Below are 21,805 nucleotides of genomic sequence, written 5' to 3' on the forward strand. Positions count from 1 at the left end.
ATTAACACTAGAACTACAGTGCCAGTTCAAATGAGTATCAGAAACGTATTAGCTGTTACGGTCGAGGCCTTGGACGTATAGGTCAATCATCGGTACTCGCACTACCTGAAGACAACCGTTAGATTGGAGGTGGTTACCTCGCAAGAATCTCGTTAAACGTTGGCCTATGAAATAAATTGACCGCCTTCCCTTCGGAGACTCAGAAAATCCAAAGGACAGAATACGCGGTTTCCGCCTCAATCGCTACTCCTTCACCGAGGAAATTTAAGAGAAGGTTTCTTCCCGGATAGGAGCCGTTTAAAATCACCAAAAATCTGAATCTAAAATGGATAGCCGAGTCAGTCAACAAAAATAGTGTCACCACTAACAATTAAAAAATGACGTGTTCTCCGGAGTCAATTCTACAATTTCTTCAACTTCTGTTGTACTCAAAATCCCGAATTGTTGTAAATCGAGACGACACTACAGTACTGAATATTTGAAATGACCTTGAAAATAAATAGTTTCACTTGAATACTGTACTGAATGTCTGATGAAACTGAAAATAATCTATAATTACAATTTTTATGATAAGGATTTCATATCAGTGGTATTAAATGCTCGGTGATTCTAGTTTTAAAGGAGGGTCATGTAATGTGGGGTGCAGACACAGTATTTGGTGATTTGTGTGATGTTCGTTTCTGTTTTCATTTTTCATAATATATTGAGTAGTGAATTAATGCAGCTTCGTGTTTGATCTTGAATTTTATTATTAACTATTTTCAGAAATATATGCTATTATATACCTCCAGCTTTCAGTTGAAAGTGAATTGAAATTTAAATGATTTTTCTCTATAGATGTATTGAAAAGTTTTAGTAACATAGAGAGGTTAATTTTAAAGTACATAAATCATCGTTCGATATTAATATTTGCATCGGATATTTACGTTTACTATTCAAGTATTAGTTTTAAAGAGAAGTGCACAAAATGGATAAAATCGTTAATAAGGATACGGGTATAAACTAGTACTTTGCATTAAAAATAATTTTCAAGAGTTATTAGAGCTACAGAATTACTAACGTATTAGTTAGGCTAGTATAAGTAATGGAGGCTCTTGATTGATTTTGCTTGCATATTATTTTTATCTGTCATATGTGTAACGAAATTTCTGTAGACTCAGCCATAATTTCCTTCTTCGTCGAGAGATTTCTGTCTGAGTAAAGTAAAGTACGACATTGCAGTACTGAGAACCTAAAAAATAGTGAAATGTTTAATATTTATTTTTAGTTGTGTCATTGCTTATAATTATTAATCACGTATGGAAGATTCGAAATATGTTAACAAAATACTAAAGTCAAAGTACTCTTCTAATGATCTACTTTAAATTAAATATACACGAATAGGCTACAAACTTTTATGTAAAATAAAACCTCCGTAAATACGTGTAATTTCAAAAAATGAATAATTATTAATCCATTATTATCGAGAATTTTATACCTTTTTAATAGCTTTAATATGTTAACATTGAATATTATCAGCTGCTTAATTGTATTTTATTTTTGCTCGAGTTTTTCATATTCAAATACTCCATAAGTCTATCAAAATTCAATTTGTTAAACAAAAGTATAATACGTTACCCCAGTGTAGGTTTCTAATGATACCGTGAAAAATCCGCTACCTGTAAGGCAGCAAGGTCGGCTTGATTGCAAAATCGCAATTAATATGTTTCTTCGCAGAACTTTACCAACTTTATTCATTGGCATTGCCGCCCAGGGCCCAGAAAATGTCGCTTTTCCAACATTAGTACTCTGTCGTATCAAACCATCGCAACTGTACGTGAACATCAATAGCTGGCAGAGTGTGCCGGCTAAGTTGAGAATCAAACTGACGTTACGGGATGGAGGTGTATCTGCCTATATAATGAATCAGAGAAAGACATGTATATGTTAATTTCTTATTCTAATAGAATAATTTTAGAGTTATCCTACAGCACATTTTTCGAAGGATTATGAATACTTTTTAGTTCATTTTAATTCAGTTCTTAACTTGTTTTATTTTCGCATAATACGCCAATTTTTATCTACAATGATGTGAAACTGACACTTAAAATTAAAAGAAGACACGGTGATTCAACGAATAAGAGATTTTTCTTGTACAATTCCAGCAAAATGTTAACTTGAGCGAAAACTCTGAATAAAACTTCCAAAAAAAGGTTCTTTCATTTTATTAAAGATTATGTCTAACTAAATATATACAGCTTTTTCAAAGTTGAGATCTAATAGTTTATATTCATTTTTTTGTACCCTGTACTTACCAAAAATAGCTGATAGCCCACGAGGCATAATATCAAGCTCAAAAACAACACCTGTCCGAGTACGATCATCGTAAATATGTTTTCCAGGTGCTTACAGTATTCGATTAGCGACTGATGATGTTGAACGCAGCTTCTCAATCTCGTAAGGTATTTTTTTGTGTATGTTGACATGGTTTCTTCGGTAACTAGATTATCGGCTTGTGCCTCCATGATTTTGTTCAAGTTATCGAGCCTGTATTGTAATATGCGAAATTGACTAGTTACATGTAGATTTATCAGGCATAAAAAATTATCGAAACATATGTAACATACTCCAACATGATACACACAAAGAATCTGCAAAGAGAGAATTATTGTTATTATACTCACAGATAATTAACGTTTAAAATTATTATTATCATTACAAGTACCATTGATTTACTATTCTGATTGTATTCATTTCATTTGTAAACGTCGATTTTTGGATTATTCTGAATTATTTTGATTATGTACTCGCAAAAAATGTGGCCACTGTAAAAACAATTTTAAACTATATCTCTGCTGATTTGTTTTTAAAAATAAAATTATTTTATCTTGCCCTGCTGTATTGTTAGAATAAGTAACTATATTACTATCAATCATTACATATTTCGCGAATGTAAATTCTACTAAGACACTTTTAATAGTTTCTAATGTTAAAGAATTTCACAAAATAGTAAAATAAAACGGATTACAATAGAAATGATAATACCTGAATTATAAATAGTATTTCAAAGTATGGCGAGTTTCCTGTGGGAAAATCAACCCACATGTTAAACGGCAGTATCCTGTCGGATTCGTTCTTCCCAATATTTGCTAAAACGCACAAGTACTATTTCTGTCTTGACATGAAACCTAATATCAAAAGTTATTTCCAGAAGAATTCTTAAAGCTTACATTAGTTTATTCTATATTTTCTTAAACACATGAAAAAATGTTCAAAAGGTTAATTGTCAATATTAATCTATACCAATATGAACCAATTTGGTATTTTAAATTATTTGGTTCCTTTAAAAAAATTTTCGATTAAACTTATTTGATATGAACTCATTTATATATGAACTTTTTCCCAATACAATTATTATATTATCTCCGTATACGTATAGTAATGCAAAAGAGAATTTTTTTGTTAGATTAGTTTATCTACTTACTTAATATGGGTGTCACCATGTAGCCAGCGCAAGTTCCCTGAGTACAAAAGCTCAGAACAATGATGAAAACACTGCATATCCTCTTGCAATCGGCTAGAATCAGTTTCTCTTGGAAATCGTAGTTTGAATGCCAGAAATTTTTTTGTGTGTATCGAACTAAGTGAAAGAATTCGATTTTGTTTACATACAAGACGCAGATCTTGAAGAGGACGATCATCAGGTATAAAATGTTGCACGAAATATAAACGCAATCCTAGAAATATAAAATAACAAACACTAATTACGATTACCTAATGAAATTAAACGTTAATTCACAGTTTCGGGACTTTTGAAAATAGAGAAGACATAGTATTACATGATTTTTATAAAATAAATTGTTCGAGCATTACTATTTTACCTAAATTTTTGTGAAATAATGTTAATCAACCACTGACTGTATATTTTTACATTTTCCTACTGTAAAAGTACTATAAAGGAAATAGAAGTGACTAAAGAATACTATTGAGAAGATTTGTCATATGATGAGTAGAGGGACATGTACATTTTTGCGTACACATGTGTATATTTCACATAATTACGTTCCATTTTTCTTGCATTACACTAGCGTGCACAGTAATTCAAAGAATAAATCCAAGAAACTAATGTGAAAAATAATTTAAAAACCTGTCTTAAGTATTAGAAAAAAAAATTATAAGAATCGCCTGATCACAAATCTCCATCTAACAACCCTCCGTTAATACTAACAACTTTCTGGCTTGAATTTCTCGAAATACACACTTACACTAAAGTTCCCCCACGAGAAATAGATATCCCTGAATGCAATGCACGTAGCAATAGAAATCGCTGAGATCGTATAAATCAGCGCTGCGCTTCGCCGACGTTGTTCGGCGTCATCCGCTGCCAGCCACAAACCAACGGATTTCATTAACAAGCATGTCCAGCCGATAGAAATGTCTTCAGTCTGTGCGATACGCATGATGAGATACGATTACTTCAGAAGATAATATTCGCCTTTCGAACCGTACGCTGCCTTTCCAATTGATTTTCTCAGATGTCAGTGGAAATGTCACTGCCACCTGACAGCGCTTCCACCTGTCCATTCGCCTTTGCAGATAATAAGAACCTGACGCTTGCCATCTGAACTTCTTATCACGCGTGAAGTAAAGGCACTGCCAAGTTCTAGTCAAAAGTACATTATTTATGACTCAACAGCAACGGTCTTCTAGCCTTTGCCTATGATAATGAATATCATGCGTGTGGGGCGCGAGGACGCATCGACCGAATGATTCATTTCGATGATTACTGACCGAGACGAGTTCACTTTCTGCTGGTATCGGCGACGCCTTGCCTTCTTTGCTTGTTGGACGTTATCAAGTGTCGAGTTATCAGGTATACACATTTTTTTGACATTTTGTATATATACTGTCCGAGTAACTAATTATTCTACTATATTCGTTGACGATAGATAAGAAGTTAAACAGTTGCAGACCTTCAGGGACTACGCATCTTTGTCTCAATTATTTATTATTTTTGTTCTCCTTTCTAGAGATAGCTATAAAAAATGAGAGAAGTCTAGATTAGTAATTATCGGATAATATTAATAATAAACGCGTGTTTTAGTTAACGTGATTAATAGTATGTAATAATTAGAGGTACCGGTAAATGTTAGTAATTAGGACCAGAACCGTGCACATTCCATTGACTTCGTGTGTGTAGTTTTCGCATGATGTATAATTCTGTTATACTCGTCGATGCGAGACAAATGAAAAAGTTTTGATCCTTCAAGGACAGCGTCATTGTGATATACTACATGATTTTCATTATATTTCAGACACATTTATTTTTCTGTTTTAATTAATTATCATTTTTGTCTACCTACTAAGGATAGCTGTGAAGAATATGAAACGTTTTATTTATCAGTGACAACTGTAATGGATAAAGAACTGGAAGGCACTGCAAGGAATAGTGAACTAATTCTTGTCTCTGGAGGATTAATCAGTATCATTAATCATGATAACATTAAAGTTTGTCCATGGTCATTTTTATTCGTGAGTAGTCAGTATGTCGACAACCATGGGCCGTGTCATAAGACAAGGAGTGACACTAAGAATAAGCCCTGTTTTAAATCTTAATTCTATTTAAGATGTTATTATAGATATATCATTAATTAAATGAATTTTCAAATTAATAATATAGAGCAGCGATGGTTATTGATATTTTTATTCGTACGAAAAATACAAAATTAAAACCAAGGAACATTGAGTTATTTTCCAACGTTCTTCAATCTATTTATTATTTCCCTATCCTATATTATGGAATACTTCATTCTGTAACAATAATGTTTTTATAAATATAAAATGTTACACTTCCCGTTGATACCAGATTTCTCCGTTGTTTTACAATGTCGTCTGCATATTCATAAAGATAGGAAAAATATAATAATAATATTTCCATATGAATTTTTCCTATACATTACTTTTAAGTATCAAACCAACAGTTTTAATTTTCTTCGTCGTTTACGGATTTTTGCCTTAGTAACGTAAAATACGACATTGCAGTGCTGAGAACCTAAAATAACACATGTAGAATTTAATCACACTGGAAATTTTTTCCAACTGTAATATTATATCCAAACAACATACTAATATTCATTTTCCGTTAAATATACATATTAACTTTTAATGTTCTGATCAAGAAACAAATCAACGAAAAGCAGCTTAAAAGAATTTTACAAACAAATATGTTTATAGTTTCAGCTACACCAAAATGAGGAAGTGGAAAAAAATCGTTGCAACAGCTATAGTAGTTTTACTCTTGACAGTGTGTTTCAGTTATTCGTTCTACAAAATAAATAAATAAAAAAATATAAGAAATAAATGAAAAATATATCAAAATAAATAAATCAAAAATAAAGACAAATAAATAAACAAAGGACAAAGTAAAATAAATAAATCCAAGATAAAGCAAAACAACATTAATGAACTTGAAATATCATCTTTTGAATGCAAATGTTTGCATTGCAAAATCAATATTTAGAATATGGTCATACTGCGGAAGGTTAAAATTCTTCGGTATGAAGTAATTACAAAATAGAGTGTGTTAATTACCGCAGTGTAGGTTTCCAAGGACACTGGGAAAAATCCGTTTGCCGTTAAACAGCAAGACCGGCCCGATCGTAAAATCGTTAATAGTATGTTTCTCCGTAGGATTTTTCCGATCCTGTCCATGGGCATTAACGCCCACGGACCAGAGTATGTCGCTCTGCCAATGCTGGCGCTTTGATGTATCAAGCCGTCGCAACCATACGTGAACATGAACAGCTGAACCAGCGTGCCGCCCAAATTAAGCATCAAACTGATGTTACGGGAAGGAGGTATATCTGCCTGTACAAATATTAAGCTAATTAGAAGAAATGTATAATATTGGTTCATCCCATAAGTAATGTGCTTTCGTTACAGTTCGTTTATTTTTATCTATTTTTAAAATTTTATATTCTTTCCTTCAATATTATGCATAGATCGTGAGATATTTTAGATTACAAAAGGTTTTGTTTATCTTTGTTTTTGAAAATGCAGGGAGAATTGTATAACCCCGTTAGTTCTGAGACGATCAAATATTATTGAAATATTATTTTATACTGTTTTGCATGTATAGTATAAGCAGCAGATTGTGGATTTTTATGCGAATAAACATTTATAAGAATATAATTATGAAAATACAAATAGAAAATGGATTTTTTAAATAAAATATTATAAAAATGCTACACTTTGGATATTTTATATATTCTTTTGTAACATGAGCATTCTGTGCAGTTTTGCACTTTCAATTATACCATAAATGCATAAGAATCCATAGTCCAATAGTAATTCTATAATATTTCAAAGGGTTATAGGTAATATTAGTAATAAATTCGGAACCTTATAGAAGCACTTCATTGATTACGTAAACGTTTCTTTGATTATTCTATAAAATCAACAAAGAAAGCAAATTTATTTTATTAGATAAGAGAATCTCTAAATTGTTTAACTAAAGAGTTCAAAAGACATCTTTTAAGGTCAAGAACAAGATCTCAATTCACAAAATGAATCTTTATTGCTATATGCGGCGTTTATTTTGTTTAATAATTTCCTACAGTCTTGATACATTTATATATAATACGTGTTCGTGTATTAAAATTTAAACATTAGATTCTGTAATTAGGTAAACCATTGATGAAACTTCGTTTATGAAAATGTTCCTATGAACTTTTAATTTGTGTATATACACATTCTTATACTCACTAAAAATATCTGATAGCCCACGAGACACATTATCAGGCTCAGAAACAGTACCTGTCCGAGTATCATCATCGTAAATATGTTTTCGAGATGCCTGCAATATTCGATAAGCTCTTGGTGCTGTTTCACGCAACTTCTCAACTTCTCGTGACAAATTTTTGCGGACTTCTTCATACTTTCATCGGAAACATAGCCTTTTGCGCGAAACTTAATAATATCGTTCAAATTACCGAGTCTGCATCGGAGTATACGAAATTGACTAGCCAGGTTGCAGGTTCACGAGACCCAAGAAATTATCGAAGCAAATGTAACACACACCGACATGGTACACGCACAAAATCTGCATGAAAGTAATTATTGTCGTTACACTTGCTGATATTTATAGTATTTAGAATATTATTTATATCTTATTTATTATATACTTATTTTATCAACATAATCGGACATGTAATTTCAATGTCAGGAAGTATATACAACTAAAGATCAAGGTTCAATTAAACAGGAAATTTGATTTAGTGAACTGTTGAAGTTTCATTGAATTTTAATTTAGTGAATTGTTAATGCTACATAAAGTGTAGCTAGGTTTTATCGTTGACATTTCCAAATGTGTACTGTATGAAATTCATGTATTTTATTTTGAAACGTGGAGTTATTTCATTGGATTGTTTCGTTTATATATTCGAGAAAAAAGTTCTGAGGTCACAATGAAATATTAAATATCGATAGTTCATGAATATAAATTATAATTGAAAAATGTTATGAATTTGTTACATTAGATAATTCGATAGGATTGAATCAAGGTATCATGAGATATCTGTACAAAAAGCGACGTTTTCATAAAATAAGCACTGATGAGAATGAAAATAACAATACCTGAATTACGAACAGTACTTCATAGTACGGTGAAGTTCCTGTGGGAAAATCGACCCACATGTTGAACGGCAGTATCCTGTCGGATTCGTTTTTTCCAATGTTTGCTGAAACGTAAAAGTACTATTTTCTTATGGACACGGAACGTGATATCAATAGTTATTTCTGAAAAGCTTTGTTTAATGAATGTCTCTTTTTTCTCCATGTATTTTTAAATACATTTTCGTAAATCCTTATAATAAGAAGTCTGTCTTTAGTAAAAAAAAGACAATTGAAACGAAGAGAAATAAAAATTAACTATTATTAATATAGCATATTAAGTGTTTTAATCATATAGACAAACCTCTGTTATTTCTATACGTAGTTATTTAATTTCTTGCAGAAATTTTTGGAATTTGTACACTTTGTGAGCGATTATTACAACTAAAATATTCATAGTGTAAATTATATAAATTCTTAAATTAAAATTCTCTTACGTAGTTCTACTACATATTTTTTGTTCTAAATAGCACCTCTAACATATTATCTAACATAGTCTATCGCTTAACATAAAATACTGTTACACATTTTTAGAAGTTACGATTTTGTCGTTCTTGTACATTTATAAAATATTTCATTCTACAGAAAAGACAATAAATAACAATCATTAAACAAATTCAAAGATTTTCATATAATATCTTTGTTTCGTTGAAATCTTTAATAAAAATATATTTGTATTCGAATATTGCTGCCCTAAAATAATCAACGAAGATTGTAATTTGCATAATAATTCTCTGGCCACGTATGAATGAAGGCTGCATAAAGATTTATTATTGTTTGCATATTTGCATTCACTTACCCAATAAAGGTGTTACCAAGTAACCAGCGCAAGTGCCCTGACAACAAAAGCTAATAACAACGATGAACACGCCACATAGCCTCTTGCATTCGGCTAAAATCACTTTCTCTTGTTGACTGTAGTTCGAATGCCAGAAATTACTCTGCGTGTACCGAACTAAGTCAAAGAATTCCAATCTGTGCGTGTACAAAACGCCGATCTTATAAAGGACGATCATAAGATATAAAATGTTGCATGTAATGTAAACACAGTCCTATTAGCATGAAATAATTTAAACATTAGTTTAAGTTGCACGTATGAAATGAAAGTAAGTGATGTTATACTGGTTGAAGACACTTATTTATATAACATTGATATAGAACATAGAAATTATCATATAACATGATATTTCTTCGTATAATATATTATTATTATATATATAATATTCATTGAATTACATCAGTGTCATTAAACTTTGCCAATATCAGTGAAATCGATTAAGATATAGATCGACAATAACTTTAGTAATTAGTTTTTAAAAGACTACATTTTCAATTGATATAAAGAATCATGAATCAACTAGCGTAAATTTAATACAATAATTGTAGTAACTAATATCTATCACAGAACTACATTTTCTGTTTAATTAAAATCAAGAATCAGAAACCATCTAGCAGAAACATAGCAGAACAAATTTAGCAACTATATTTCTGAAAACTACATTCTCTTTTGAATCGACGTGTAAAATCAGGAACCAATTAGCATAAAATACCCACGATATTATACTGTTCTTTAAAAAGAATTTTTCCTATATTCTACATATCTGTTTTTCATTACAAATATAGTTAACTAATCATCCACGGAAGAATTCCTAAATGCTCATATTCAAATACGTCACGCTGCACACTTACACTGAAGTTTCCCCAGGAGAAATAAATATCCCTGATTGCGATACACGTGGCGATGAAGATCACGGAGATCGTGTAAATCAACGCTGCATTCCGGCGGCGTTGCTCGGCTTCATCTGCTGCCAGCCACAGGCCTACGGATTTCATTAACAGGCATGTCCAGTCGATGGAATAATCTGTACTCTGTACCAGTTGCATGGCAAACTTCGAATACCACGAAGTACTCGTTTCCGTCTCGTACGAAACTTCTTTAATTGATTTTCCGGAGACATGTGAGTCGAAATGTCTCTTCCACCTGACAACATTTCCACCTGTCCATTCACTTTAGCATGTAATAAGATCTTCACACCTACTATTCGCACTTTCCGTCACGCGTAAAGTAAAGCTGCTGCCAAGTTCAAGTCAGAAGTGCATTATTAATGATTCAACAGCAGCAATTATATAGCCCTTGCCTACGGTAATGAATATCATGCGTGTGAGCCCAGAGGGTGCATTGAACGAATGATTCAGTCCGTTAATACGTGACCGATATGAGTTCAGTTTTTGCTGGTATCGGTGACGCCTTGGATTCTTGCATGATGCACGTTATCAGGTATACACATTTTAAAACTTTTCTGCATATGTAGTTTCTGAGTCATTAATTTTTATATTACATTCGTTGACGGAATATAAGAAGTTAATTAGTTATAATCCTTCGAGGATTACGTATCCTTGTTTGAATTTCTTATCATTTTAGATCTCTTTTCTAATGATAACTGTAAAGTTTGTGAGAGGTCTAAATTGGCAGTTACCAGATAATATTAATAAAAACCGTGTGTTAGTTAATGAGATTAATAATATGTAATGATTAGTGTTATCGGTAAATATTAGTAATTAACAGCGAAACCTCGGAAATTTTACAAAATTATGTTTTATAATATTTATTATTTTATTGTTTGTTATTAAAATATACATGTTCCATCGTTGGCACATAGTTCTTGTACATATTTATACTTTCTGGCGCTTATTCTTACATTCATTTATTTATTTATTTCTTTATTTTTAGTTATATTTGCAATTTATTCTTTATTGATTTTGTTTTTATTTCTTCTTGAGTAAGAGTTGTGTATTTCTTAAATCGTATGCGAAATATTTATCTTACAAGTGACAAGAAAAAGTATGTTCTATTACATGTCCTTAACTTACTGTTTCGTAAAGTTTGTTGATGAGGAAATGTTTTAAGTGGTCACGTTTTAAGCTAGAGGATAATTAAACAATAAATGCATTTGTAAATTGCTGCCATTATCTGAGAAGTTTGTAATTATTCATTTATAAATATTCAGTGATTTATAAATTAACAATCATCAGTTTGAAAATGATACAAATACGCGTGAATCGGTATTAAATTTTAATTCCACATTTTTTTGTACTAATGCATTTTTACGTATACAATACCTACGTTTCTATGGAAAGTTACAATTCAAATTAATTGTACAAGTTAATATTTGCGTGTACATGACATATATAAAACATTGTATAAGAACTAGTTGATTTATTTTTAACTAATCGTTTTCATCAAGTATCACCAGAATAACTACACTCCTTGAAGAAAAATATCCGTAGCAAAAATACTTCGCATCTTTGCATTTGATCCACAAATGCAAATATAAACAATTGTATGCACTATTACCTTCGAGTAACATTATGATTTTAATTTATCATGCTTTGTCTCAGTAATGTTAAATAAGACATAGCAGTGCTCACAACCTGCAACAAACATATGTTTAATGAATTTTTATGCAGTTGGTGACCAATGATTTTTACTAAAATTTTATTATACAGTTTTGAATGTTACAACAAATAATATAATAGAATTTTTTATAAACTAATTTTATAGTACAATATTTTTGAGGGAATGAGGAGGTCATTTTATTTGTCATTTTCTTTTTCAATATCAAAGCGTTCATCATACTGAATATAAAATTTCAATTATTAAATTCACACATATTCATTGATCAATTCATTAATTGACATTTTAAATTTAGTGTGACGTACGCTTTCATATTTCAAAAATGTGTTAAATAAAACACCTGCACCGTTCTCTCAAAAATATGGTACTATAAAATTAATTGATACAAAATTCTATTATATTATCTAGCGTAAAATTAAAAACAGTATTATTAAATATTTATAAAAATCACTGGCTACTGATTGTATAAATAACTCTATTGTTACAAAAACGAGAGTCTTACCGCAGTGAAAGTTTCCAAGCAGATAGGAAAGAATCTGCCGGCGTTTATGCTGCATGGCTGCTCTGATCTCAAAATCATCATATTTAAATCTTTCCTGATCATTTTACCAACAAGGTTCATTGGTAAACGGGTCCAAGGTCCTGAATATGCCGCTGTCCCAATTTTCGAACTTTCGTTCATTATACTGCCACAGCTATACGTGAATCCAAACAGTTGGATCAGGCTTCCGATTATATTAAAGGTAAAAAGAAGACGCCTCATTAGAACTATTTGAGCCTACGTACATGCAGTATCATTTTAATTAGATTTCACGGCTTTGAACGTGTTAATTTACAAATGCCAATAAGAAATGGCGAATAACTTAAATAACAAATAACCGAATATGTATTTATTCTTTATTGTTATTGAAATAAAGTGTTATACGAATAATTCCCATCATTCTACAAAGATAACACATTTCTATTTGGCATCGACTGACGGAAAAGGGTAGACCAAAGCGAATCGGATCAGTTCAGATTTAACAGCGACAAACTAATAGTTAAAGCTTAGCATCAACATCATTTTTCATAAATTTTTTATTAACAGACATTCAGCTTCAATACCAGCAAGATGGGTGTTTTGGAAATTTAAATATGTTCTTTTCATAAGCAAGAAACTGAAAAGTGAGAGACATGCGGTCCTCCCCAAATTCCTATCAAAGGCAAACCCTGTTTAGTTTCAAAAACTGAAAATTGCATGAACATTCGTATTGTGATCCCGCGTTGAAAGGAAGCTGTTTTAAGTACCGTCCGTTGTAGCGAACCTGGCATTCTCGTGTCAGTGGTCAGATTCCACGGCGCACGCCTGATTGGTTGAGGCGGTCACGCCCACTAATCGGGCCGCGCGACACATGGTGCGGAGAGTCATTTCCGGACTCGCACTTGGATTTCTTGGAAAGACTATCTCTGCCTGTATAGCATCACGAGTGCCAGGTTCCCAACAACTGAAAGTAATTTTATGAAGTTATTGCAATACAAACCAGAAATACTTCGTAGCATACTAGTCCCAGCAATACGTTAAATACAAGCACGTGCACCAACGATATTATCGTAAATATACGATTGACTTTATTGCAATAATCAATGTTCTCTTGATGTTTGCGCACACAATCTTTAAACTCCAAGTAACATCTGCCCGTGTACTGATACCACTCGATATTCGATTTTGTTTCGACCTCCGTATCTACGCCACCCAAATTCATCAGCCTGTGGCGTAGTATACGAAACTGAGCCGTGATGTACAAATTCACTATGCACAGAAAATTGTCGAAACAAATGAAACATATACCGACGTGATATAAACTTAGCACCTGCGCAAAGAGAGAGTTTTTCGAAATCGTTATTCCCTTTATTTTGAATGAGACTTAAGATTAATCTTTTTCTATTCAAAGTGTCCATGATTTTTCTTTAATGTAATTACTATTGGCAGGTTGTTATTATTTAGTAATTGTAATAATATTAATATTATTATTAATATATAATATTATTTTTAAAGAATAATATTTATTAGTAATATTTAGTAATAATAATAATATGTGATAAATATTACTAAATTATTATTAACATGAAAAGTTATAATAACGAAAGTTTAGATTACAGATTTGATACATTGGTCGACGGTGTCTTGGATTGTAAAAATTGAATATGTTCGAAAATTTACTAATATTTTTAGTTGCTTCGAGGCATAATAGTTAGTTTGAGGCCTAATTACCTGTATGACGTATAATATCTCATATTGTGGACTATCGGACAGAGGCAAATCGATCCACATATTAAAAAGTAGTATTCTGTCTGAGTGATTCCTTCCCTCATTTTCTGAAATGCAAAGCACAGATGCCGGAGGAAATCACACTTTCGACGTGCGACAGATTTTTGTATTGCAGATTTGAAATCGTAGGTAATTAATTATTCGCACAGCCTCTCTATAGAAATTCACAAAAATGTAGGAATACGTAAGGTCGTTCACAGTTTCCTACTTACTCTTTGTGTTTTCAGTAGAGTTTCAAGACGTGGGCAATAAAGAAAATTGTTCTGTCAAAAGGTATTCACTTTGTTTATACTTACTTAACTCACAAGTTAATACTACGTGTGAGATACTATAATACTACGTAGAAAGTGTTAATCTAAATAAAATACCGAACAGTGCTAAGCTAAATGAAGAGTTTCAAAATGTGTGTTAATTACGGGAACAAATAGACTCACCAAGAAAAGACGTCAGGACATAGCCAGAAAGTGTACCATTTAAACAAATAACAATCATTAGAGTGGTCGCAATGCACAGTTTCTTACATTGGATTATCACCACTTGTTCCACAGGGTTGTACTTAGAAAACCAAACCTTATCACGTGTGTATATCACCAATTTGATAAAGTCCTCCCTGTAGAAGTATACAAGCAACAGCTTCGTCGTAACCAATATTATGCTCAATAGGTTACATGCGACGTATGTGCAATGCTGAAACATGGGAGGTGTTTCATCCCAATTTAAATTAAACAATTTTATTCTGATTGTTAAACTTTTCACTAATTTCACCTTTAGTTATTACTAATCTATAATTATTTATAATTTATATGTTACTTGATTTTAATTCTTTCCAAATATTCTTAATCCCATGCACTATAATATCGTATAAGACTCGCGACGATTTCAAGCTGAATTTCACAAATCTAATCATTGTTTAATTTTAGTTCCAGTTAACAACATTTGATGAGTATACGGGTCATCTTAAAGCTTGAAATGATACTATTTCTTTCAACGATGAATTTTTATTTTTTCAGAAAGACATGCAACTCATTTTTGCTCTGCTTTGGTTTTTCATTAAAATATAACGTAGCTGCAATTTTCCTGCGTTTTACGAGTACACAATTCATTTGTTGATGTTATTGTGCGCAATGCCAGAGATTTTTCAAACTAGATTCCACAGTTAACAGGTTAAGAACACGTGTATACTCGTTAAACACATGTGACCAGTTAACGGATGACAGCTCCATATGCTCACCTCGAAGTCTGGCCAACTGAAGTAAAAGTCCCTTGTCTGAACCCATATAGCAAAGAAAAGCTGAAATAGAGAGTACGCGAACGTGATGTCTCTGCGACGCTGTTCCGCAGGGTCCTTTGCCAGCCACATGCCGACAAATTTTAAAAGCATCGCTGTCCATCTTATCGATAAATCGTCTTCAGCAGCGTAATCGTCAGCCTCGACTTTCAATTTCTTTTCTTTTTTCATGTCTCTCAGCTTCGCAGAATGAAATATACCCGACGTGCCGATTAGACAATTCTGTTAACAACTTGACATTGATCAATAGGATCCCTGTCGTTTGACGCGTGAAGAAATGGTGTTGCAGGAGGATCCCGTTTCTACCATTGTTGCGTTTGATGAATATCAGTCGATAACCAATATATTATGCACAACACGTTTGTAACACTGGCGACACAGTAATATGTTCCTTCAAACGGGATGACACTACTATAGGAAATATTTTATGAGCATAGGGGAGTAGCCCAGATGTGTGTTGCTTACTATCGTAGCCACACGCCACACTGTGTGCCGTCGAATTTAACATGGAATGGAGCTTTTCTTGTAACATCCGGAGATTGTCAGTGAGTGTGTAATTTTGATTTTATTTAGTAGAATTGGAGGTAAGTTTTGTTGGTTCTTGTTTAACCATTCAACATTTGTGAGCAATTGAGAATACATTTTGAAATTTTCTTCGATATAATCGATGTTCTTATCAATGATATATAATGTCAAATTTATAAGTATTTTGTTGAGATTTGATGTGATCTTTGATATGATCAATATATGTATAGTCTAGTTGTTTAAGGAACAAAAGGATAAATGATGTAAAATCGAGTTGTTGAAAAAATATGTGATAGCGATGAATAGCGTTGAATCCTGTGTATGTAAAAGTATCTACCCACGTAGAACAGTAATTTAAAATTGACAATGGGTTTAACTCATTAAATTTATTGCCTCGTTAATTTCACCTATTCACTCATAGACATTTTGCTATATAATTACCCTTCTGATTAGTTCTTATCACTTCGTGATAATAACTGTTGACGTAGACATTAATGTTTCCAGTCCCTGGAAGATTATTTCGAAGGTGTGAAATATCAATCTGGCAGAATAATTATTCACAATATTCCTGCTGATTATTATGTATGCCAACGTTCTCGATATCTACGCGTACAATTAGTGAAGTTTGCGTTCTCAATTGAAATGCCTTTTTGATTTACATGTGCATAAGCAAACATGCTAATCCTCCGTGGAGGATTGTTTTAACAAAGTGAAGTAAGACATTGCGGTACTGAAAAGCTGAAATAAATAATATTGTCAGAAACAAAAAATCCTTGTGAAAGAATTGCTTCCAAAAGTTTCAAAGTACATTCCTTTGTTGTTCGAAAGGATAAATCTGTTTACTAATCCCGTTTTGAAAAACGCGTCATTATACAATTGAAAATATTTGGAGATTTTAATCTATTCTGATTCTACAAGTGATAATCATTCAAACAGTAGTGAAATTATTTTTCTTCAAGAGTTTGATCTTATAAACGCACTCATAAAAACAACATTCATTTCGAACGCAAAAAAATTTAATGGTATTTATAATTATTAAATTCTACTCGAAATTTTCATAATTAGTTTGTCACGATATTATAAAATGTACAAGACATTTATTGTAGTATTCAAACGAAATTGTTTATTGGGACAATTATTTCAAATATTCAATGCTTTTAAGTCATCAATAATTATGAAACAAAAATTCGAAACTAGTTATTTCGACTGGTACGGAGTTTTAGTGTTCAAACATTGCATAACACTCTTTTACTGTGTGAACATGTGTTACCTTTAAAATATTAATGATATCATTATAAAAGTCTAAACTTTAAGTATCTGTAACCATTTTTTTATTCCCAACATTACCACAACTAGAAGAATCAAATCAGTGTTGACCAAGAACAAGTTAGGAAAACAATGATAGTACAGAGGGTTAACTTTACTGTTCCTCTCTGTAAACATTACGTACCTTGGTCGATGTTTCTAAGGATATAGGAAAGAATCCACAGGCAGTCAGGTAACAGGGTTTCTGTGTCCTCAACATTATTATTTGCATATCCTTTCGCAACAACCTGCCGGATTTGTCCATCGGAGCCGAGAATAACGATGTCGCATACACTGACAATGTAATTTCTTCGCTACTGTTTATCAAAATGCCACACGAGTAACTGAATAGTATCACTTGGATGGCACTACCGATGGTGAAAAATATGAAAATTATTTTTCTAGTGGCAAGTGATTTTACCTGTGGAAGATAATTCAGATAATAGCACATTCACAGCTGTGATTTTCTTCATTATGGCATGAGTTTCAAGTTCTACGAGAAATTTTGAATACAGGTTTTAATGTTTGCTTCAATAATTATGTTTTAGTTACTTTATAAATGATACTCTGTGATATACATTAATGAACCCTTTTAAATGCTCTTCGTTCTTCCCTTCGCAACTTGCGTCAGTTTAATACTAAAGTTCCCAAATGCAGCAAAATGGTCCATTCCTTTTTTCACAATTATTGATCAGGTACATATACTTCTCTAAGAAATGACTGAATTTAGTAATACGGAAATTGTAATGCGAGCCAATCGAAATCTCATTAGATGCATTTTCAGAGTTCCCAGATAAAAATGTTACAAAAGTTAATCTGAGTGCTCGTTAATTGTAGTGTTAATATTTTATATAACGTCGCACTTACAAAGAATATTTGATACGCGCCCAGACACATTAACATGCTGATAAGCAACACATATAAGAAGATATTTAATCGAAATACAGACTCGAACTCGTTGCTGAACTCGATGAGCGCCTGATGTTGTCGGATATATTTCTTCATACGCGCGTAACACTTGTCCGTGTAACCAACGGAATTACTGTCCCCGTCGTTTTCATTCCATATACTGCTCAATCTGTATCCGACTATGCGAAATTGAGTACTCAAGTATGGATTGAAGACACATAATAATGATTCAACGCAAGTGTACGTTATGGCGACCTGAATTGTGCTTAACGTCTGTAAAATATTAAGAAAATTTGATAAACTGATTATATTATTATTTATAAACATTTTATACGATATTACTGTATTTTTTTCGACTGGTATACATTATTTGACAGCTCTTTTCGCTACCAGATCAGCATGACTTTCACGTTATGGGTCTTTCTTTCGGAAATTTAATTTTTCATGTAAATATATAGAGTTTCAAAACAGAAGTTTAAAATGACAATTTAATTGACGATGGCTGGTCGTGTGATAAGTATCATCAACAGTGTGCTGATGTTGAATAGTACGGAAGTTTATTTGTAAAAACGTCATTAACGATGACAAACAAACAGATACGTCTAACTCTAAAAATATTCGCATGTATAGCATTGGAATTTAGATAAAAATAAAGACAATGAGAATTGTATTAATTACACCATACTGTAGTTGAGGGAATGAGCTATCGAGTAACATATAACCATTGTAAGGTGTATATATTTCGAAGGAAAAGAAAATATGTTGTAAGATTGTAATGCAGTCAAATATATTAACAGTTTTTACCATTTCTACCATCGTCATCGTACCAAATCTTTCTTAGATATCGAAATAGACGATACCTGCATCAGAAATGTCATCTCATAATATGGCGAAACGTACACTGAATCGAAGTACAGCCTATAAATAAGTGCCCTTCTCGTATTATTATCTCTTCTCATGTTCACTAAAATACAGACGAAACGAATAAACATATTTCAGTATCAACCTGTATAACATACTTCTATTATTTTTCGGATTTGTCGGTGACCAATAATTTAATAATACTATTCTATTTAGAGTATTAAATTTTTAATAATTTTTTTATTTTATTTCTTAATGTTTCAATAAAATATTTATAATTTCTGGGATCAATTTCATTTACTTACTAACGATTGGTGTTAGTATGTAATTGCCAACGACAGCGATAGATGCAGCATAGGTTAATCCGAGAGTTAAAGTGGACAAATTTCGTGCCCTCGTCATTTCTACTTCTTCATTGTCATCATAATTCGAATGCCAAAAATTTCGTTGGGCGTATTTCACAAACACATGGATCTCATCTTCGAAAAAGCATACTATCATAAATTTCACGAATGCCACGGTGACAAGGGCAGTATTGCAAGTCATATAAAGAACATTCTGTAATTGGAAAATTGTTATATTTTTATTTAGAATTAATTCAAAAATTAATTTTAACAAACTGAAAAGTTTTTCATGAATACAGAAACTGAAATGAATTTATTAGAAGTGCAATGATTTGAAATGCAATTGAATAATTATTTTTGTATTAGTTATTCGATATCTAATTTTAATTGTACTGGAGTTTTGAAAATTTGCTTTCAACTTTTGGAAAAGAGAAATATTTTTAAGGTGAAGCTTTTCAATCGATCACTTAATAATATTGTGTTAAGGTAATTAAGAAGTGTTAAATTTTCGTCTGTCTGTTCTATAATAACAAAAGCAGAAAGTATATTCCTATTTCTTGAGGCTTCAAATTGCTACGATCTCTTAATTGAACAACAAAAACCAGTAAATTTGAAACTTGCTACAATTGTGTTCATAATTGAATTTTATATTAAAATTTTATAAATATTTCTACAAATGAAGTGATTACTGTGAAATAGAATATTACATTGTGATCCGAAAAATTATGGAGAATATTGTATCATATGTATTTGATACACATTTACTATTGTGTCGAAGTTTATGTCTGTTCACGCCTATTTATGGCGCTTTGCATTGGAATGCGTAAATGTCTATATTTGTATTCGTAATATATTCATAGACATTACAATACATCTTTACTTAATATACTTACTACAGTTTCACATACCTACATTCTCTATTGTATTATATTAAAGGTTTTATCAATATTTTCTTTAGGTTTAGCTAATAGGTAGGCGCAGCGAGTATTTCTCAAAAACTGTCAACTGTTAAGAGATGATTTTTCTTTAAATTAAGCTGAAATGTTGTAAAATATGAAAAAAGTATACAAAAAGCATGATCAGTAAGTTTCAATCTTCAGAAAATTAATTGAAATTGATATTTTCTAAAAAGAATAAAATTCGATAGTCAAAATTTCTTGTAACTTACCTCGAGTTAGTTTAATCGGGAGTGTAAACTTTTCATTGGAATACTTTTATTATTCGTTAATTAAATTAATTTTTACAGTTACTGAAATGCTGAATTCAAATTTGACCTGAGAATTCAACCGCACATTCACTCGAAAGGACGAAACCTTTGCAAGATATATTCACCAATTCAACTTATTTGTTATGCTTCTTGTCTATTTTCCGTTATTTCAAAACATTTCAGTTTCAATTGAAAAGAAATTCATTGCTCTATCTGAATTCTGTGAAAAGTGACCAAATATTCCCAATGCAAAACTGACAAACATGCAAAAATAGATTTATATTTCACGCAGAGAAAGTCAGATTTATTCTACAAACACTGTTATTTAGTGTTAGAAATTATAATTTTAAATATTTATAATTATATATAAATAAACACATATAATATAATTTAGAGTTATCCCAAGTTAATCCAAACTTAACCAGAACGATGCGTCCTCTGACACTCAAACGGTAGAACATAATAAAAAAGTAGGAAAATATGAAACGCACTCACGTCGATATCATCCAAAGTGTGGCAAATATCCGTAATGCCAGTATAAGACGCAAAAAGAAGAGCAGCGGCCGTGGTCATCTTGATACCACGTCTCAGTATCTTCCTATCTTTTTTGCTTGATGCCACACATCCTGTCATTTTCAAGAGAAAGAACATCAAAGGTATAGAAATGTCTTTCTTCTTCATAGCAATTTACGAATGATCTGATCGTTCAACTTGTACAAGATGTAGTAAAGAGTACGTTGGTATTATTTACACCGTCACTGCTTGCTTGTTACGCTTGATATTACTTTGATCAGAGGGGATTACTTACCGTGCGCGGCCGTATGAGCGTGTACGGGTCACTGGAAATAATTGCTTTCGTTAAATAAACATTCTGCGCGATTCACTTATTCATTGGCTGGGAGGGTTGATCGTTGGCTGTCGAGCGGATAACGATCAAGTCTCAACTTCTTGTGATCCATTCAGCGTGATAATTGCAGGCAAAGCAGACCGTGCA

The 21,805-nt window shown here is 31.9% G+C and overlaps 4 protein-coding genes and 1 long non-coding RNA gene across 12 annotated transcripts in view; 1 reads left to right on the forward strand and 4 right to left on the reverse strand.

Moving 5' to 3' along the window:
• Positions 1-7: 7 nt before the first annotated feature.
• On the reverse strand, positions 8-4,999 carry LOC143175247 (odorant receptor 13a-like). Of its 2 annotated transcripts, XM_076373464.1 has the most exons (7): positions 4,771-4,999; positions 4,245-4,642; positions 3,464-3,716; positions 3,025-3,128; positions 2,295-2,630; positions 1,618-1,893; positions 14-1,231 (listed from the first exon to the last, which is right to left on the reverse strand). In XM_076373464.1, exons 2-7 carry the CDS (start codon positions 4,437-4,439, stop codon positions 1,157-1,159), a joined length of 1,239 nt encoding a protein of 412 aa, XP_076229579.1. In that variant the 5' UTR covers positions 4,440-4,642; positions 4,771-4,999; the 3' UTR covers positions 14-1,156. The 2 variants fall into 2 exon arrangements, with proteins under 2 accessions (XP_076229580.1, XP_076229579.1); XM_076373465.1 differs by lacking the exons at positions 4,245-4,642; positions 4,771-4,999 and adding an exon at positions 3,861-3,956 and having other exon boundaries at positions 8-1,231.
• Positions 5,000-5,685: 686 nt separating this feature from the next.
• On the reverse strand, positions 5,686-10,732 carry LOC143175251 (odorant receptor 22c-like). 3 transcript variants are annotated; one of them, XM_076373481.1, is made up of 5 exons: positions 10,339-10,732; positions 9,449-9,701; positions 8,614-8,717; positions 6,571-6,846; positions 5,686-6,031 (listed from the first exon to the last, which is right to left on the reverse strand). In XM_076373481.1, exons 1-5 carry the CDS (start codon positions 10,531-10,533, stop codon positions 5,963-5,965), a joined length of 897 nt encoding a protein of 298 aa, XP_076229596.1. In that variant the 5' UTR covers positions 10,534-10,732; the 3' UTR covers positions 5,686-5,962. The 3 variants fall into 3 exon arrangements, with proteins under 3 accessions (XP_076229596.1, XP_076229597.1, XP_076229595.1); XM_076373482.1 differs by lacking the exon at positions 5,686-6,031 and adding an exon at positions 6,097-6,303; XM_076373480.1 differs by lacking the exon at positions 5,686-6,031 and having other exon boundaries at positions 6,097-6,846.
• Positions 10,733-11,172: 440 nt separating this feature from the next.
• Positions 11,173-15,833, reverse strand: LOC116434643 (odorant receptor Or2-like). Of its 2 annotated transcripts, none has more exons than XR_012999992.1 (6): positions 15,604-15,833; positions 14,807-15,059; positions 14,316-14,419; positions 13,585-13,914; positions 12,567-12,759; positions 11,173-12,081 (listed from the first exon to the last, which is right to left on the reverse strand). XR_012999992.1 is itself a non-coding variant. In XM_076373463.1 (6 exons), the coding sequence occupies exons 1-6, from the start codon at positions 15,829-15,831 to the stop codon at positions 12,025-12,027; spliced, it is 1,248 nt and encodes a 415-aa protein (XP_076229578.1). In that variant the 5' UTR covers positions 15,832-15,833; the 3' UTR covers positions 11,176-12,024. The 2 variants fall into 2 exon arrangements, 1 of the variants encoding a protein (XP_076229578.1); XM_076373463.1 differs by having other exon boundaries at positions 11,176-12,081; positions 12,567-12,842.
• Positions 15,834-16,105: 272 nt separating this feature from the next.
• Positions 16,106-21,805, forward strand: part of LOC143175254 (uncharacterized) — a 42,528-nt gene continuing 36,828 nt past the window's right edge. The window contains exon 1 of the long non-coding RNA XR_012999993.1: positions 16,106-16,205. This is a non-coding gene — a long non-coding RNA (uncharacterized LOC143175254). The remainder of the gene's footprint in view (positions 16,206-21,805) is intronic.
• On the reverse strand, positions 16,778-21,729 carry LOC116425631 (odorant receptor 4-like). 4 transcript variants are annotated; one of them, XM_076373477.1, is made up of 6 exons: positions 21,307-21,691; positions 19,566-19,818; positions 19,260-19,363; positions 18,440-18,672; positions 17,636-17,858; positions 16,778-16,923 (listed from the first exon to the last, which is right to left on the reverse strand). In XM_076373477.1, the coding sequence occupies exons 1-6, from the start codon at positions 21,490-21,492 to the stop codon at positions 16,864-16,866; spliced, it is 1,059 nt and encodes a 352-aa protein (XP_076229592.1). In that variant the 5' UTR covers positions 21,493-21,691; the 3' UTR covers positions 16,778-16,863. The 4 variants fall into 4 exon arrangements, with proteins under 4 accessions (XP_076229592.1, XP_076229591.1, XP_076229593.1 ...); XM_076373476.1 differs by having other exon boundaries at positions 17,636-17,911; positions 18,358-18,672; positions 21,307-21,681; XM_076373478.1 differs by lacking the exon at positions 21,307-21,691 and adding an exon at positions 20,513-20,540 and having other exon boundaries at positions 17,636-17,911; positions 18,358-18,672.

The sequence above is a fragment of the Nomia melanderi genome, chromosome 13, assembly GCF_051020985.1.
Source record: "Nomia melanderi isolate GNS246 chromosome 13, iyNomMela1, whole genome shotgun sequence".
Taxonomy (NCBI): domain Eukaryota; kingdom Metazoa; phylum Arthropoda; class Insecta; order Hymenoptera; family Halictidae; genus Nomia; species Nomia melanderi.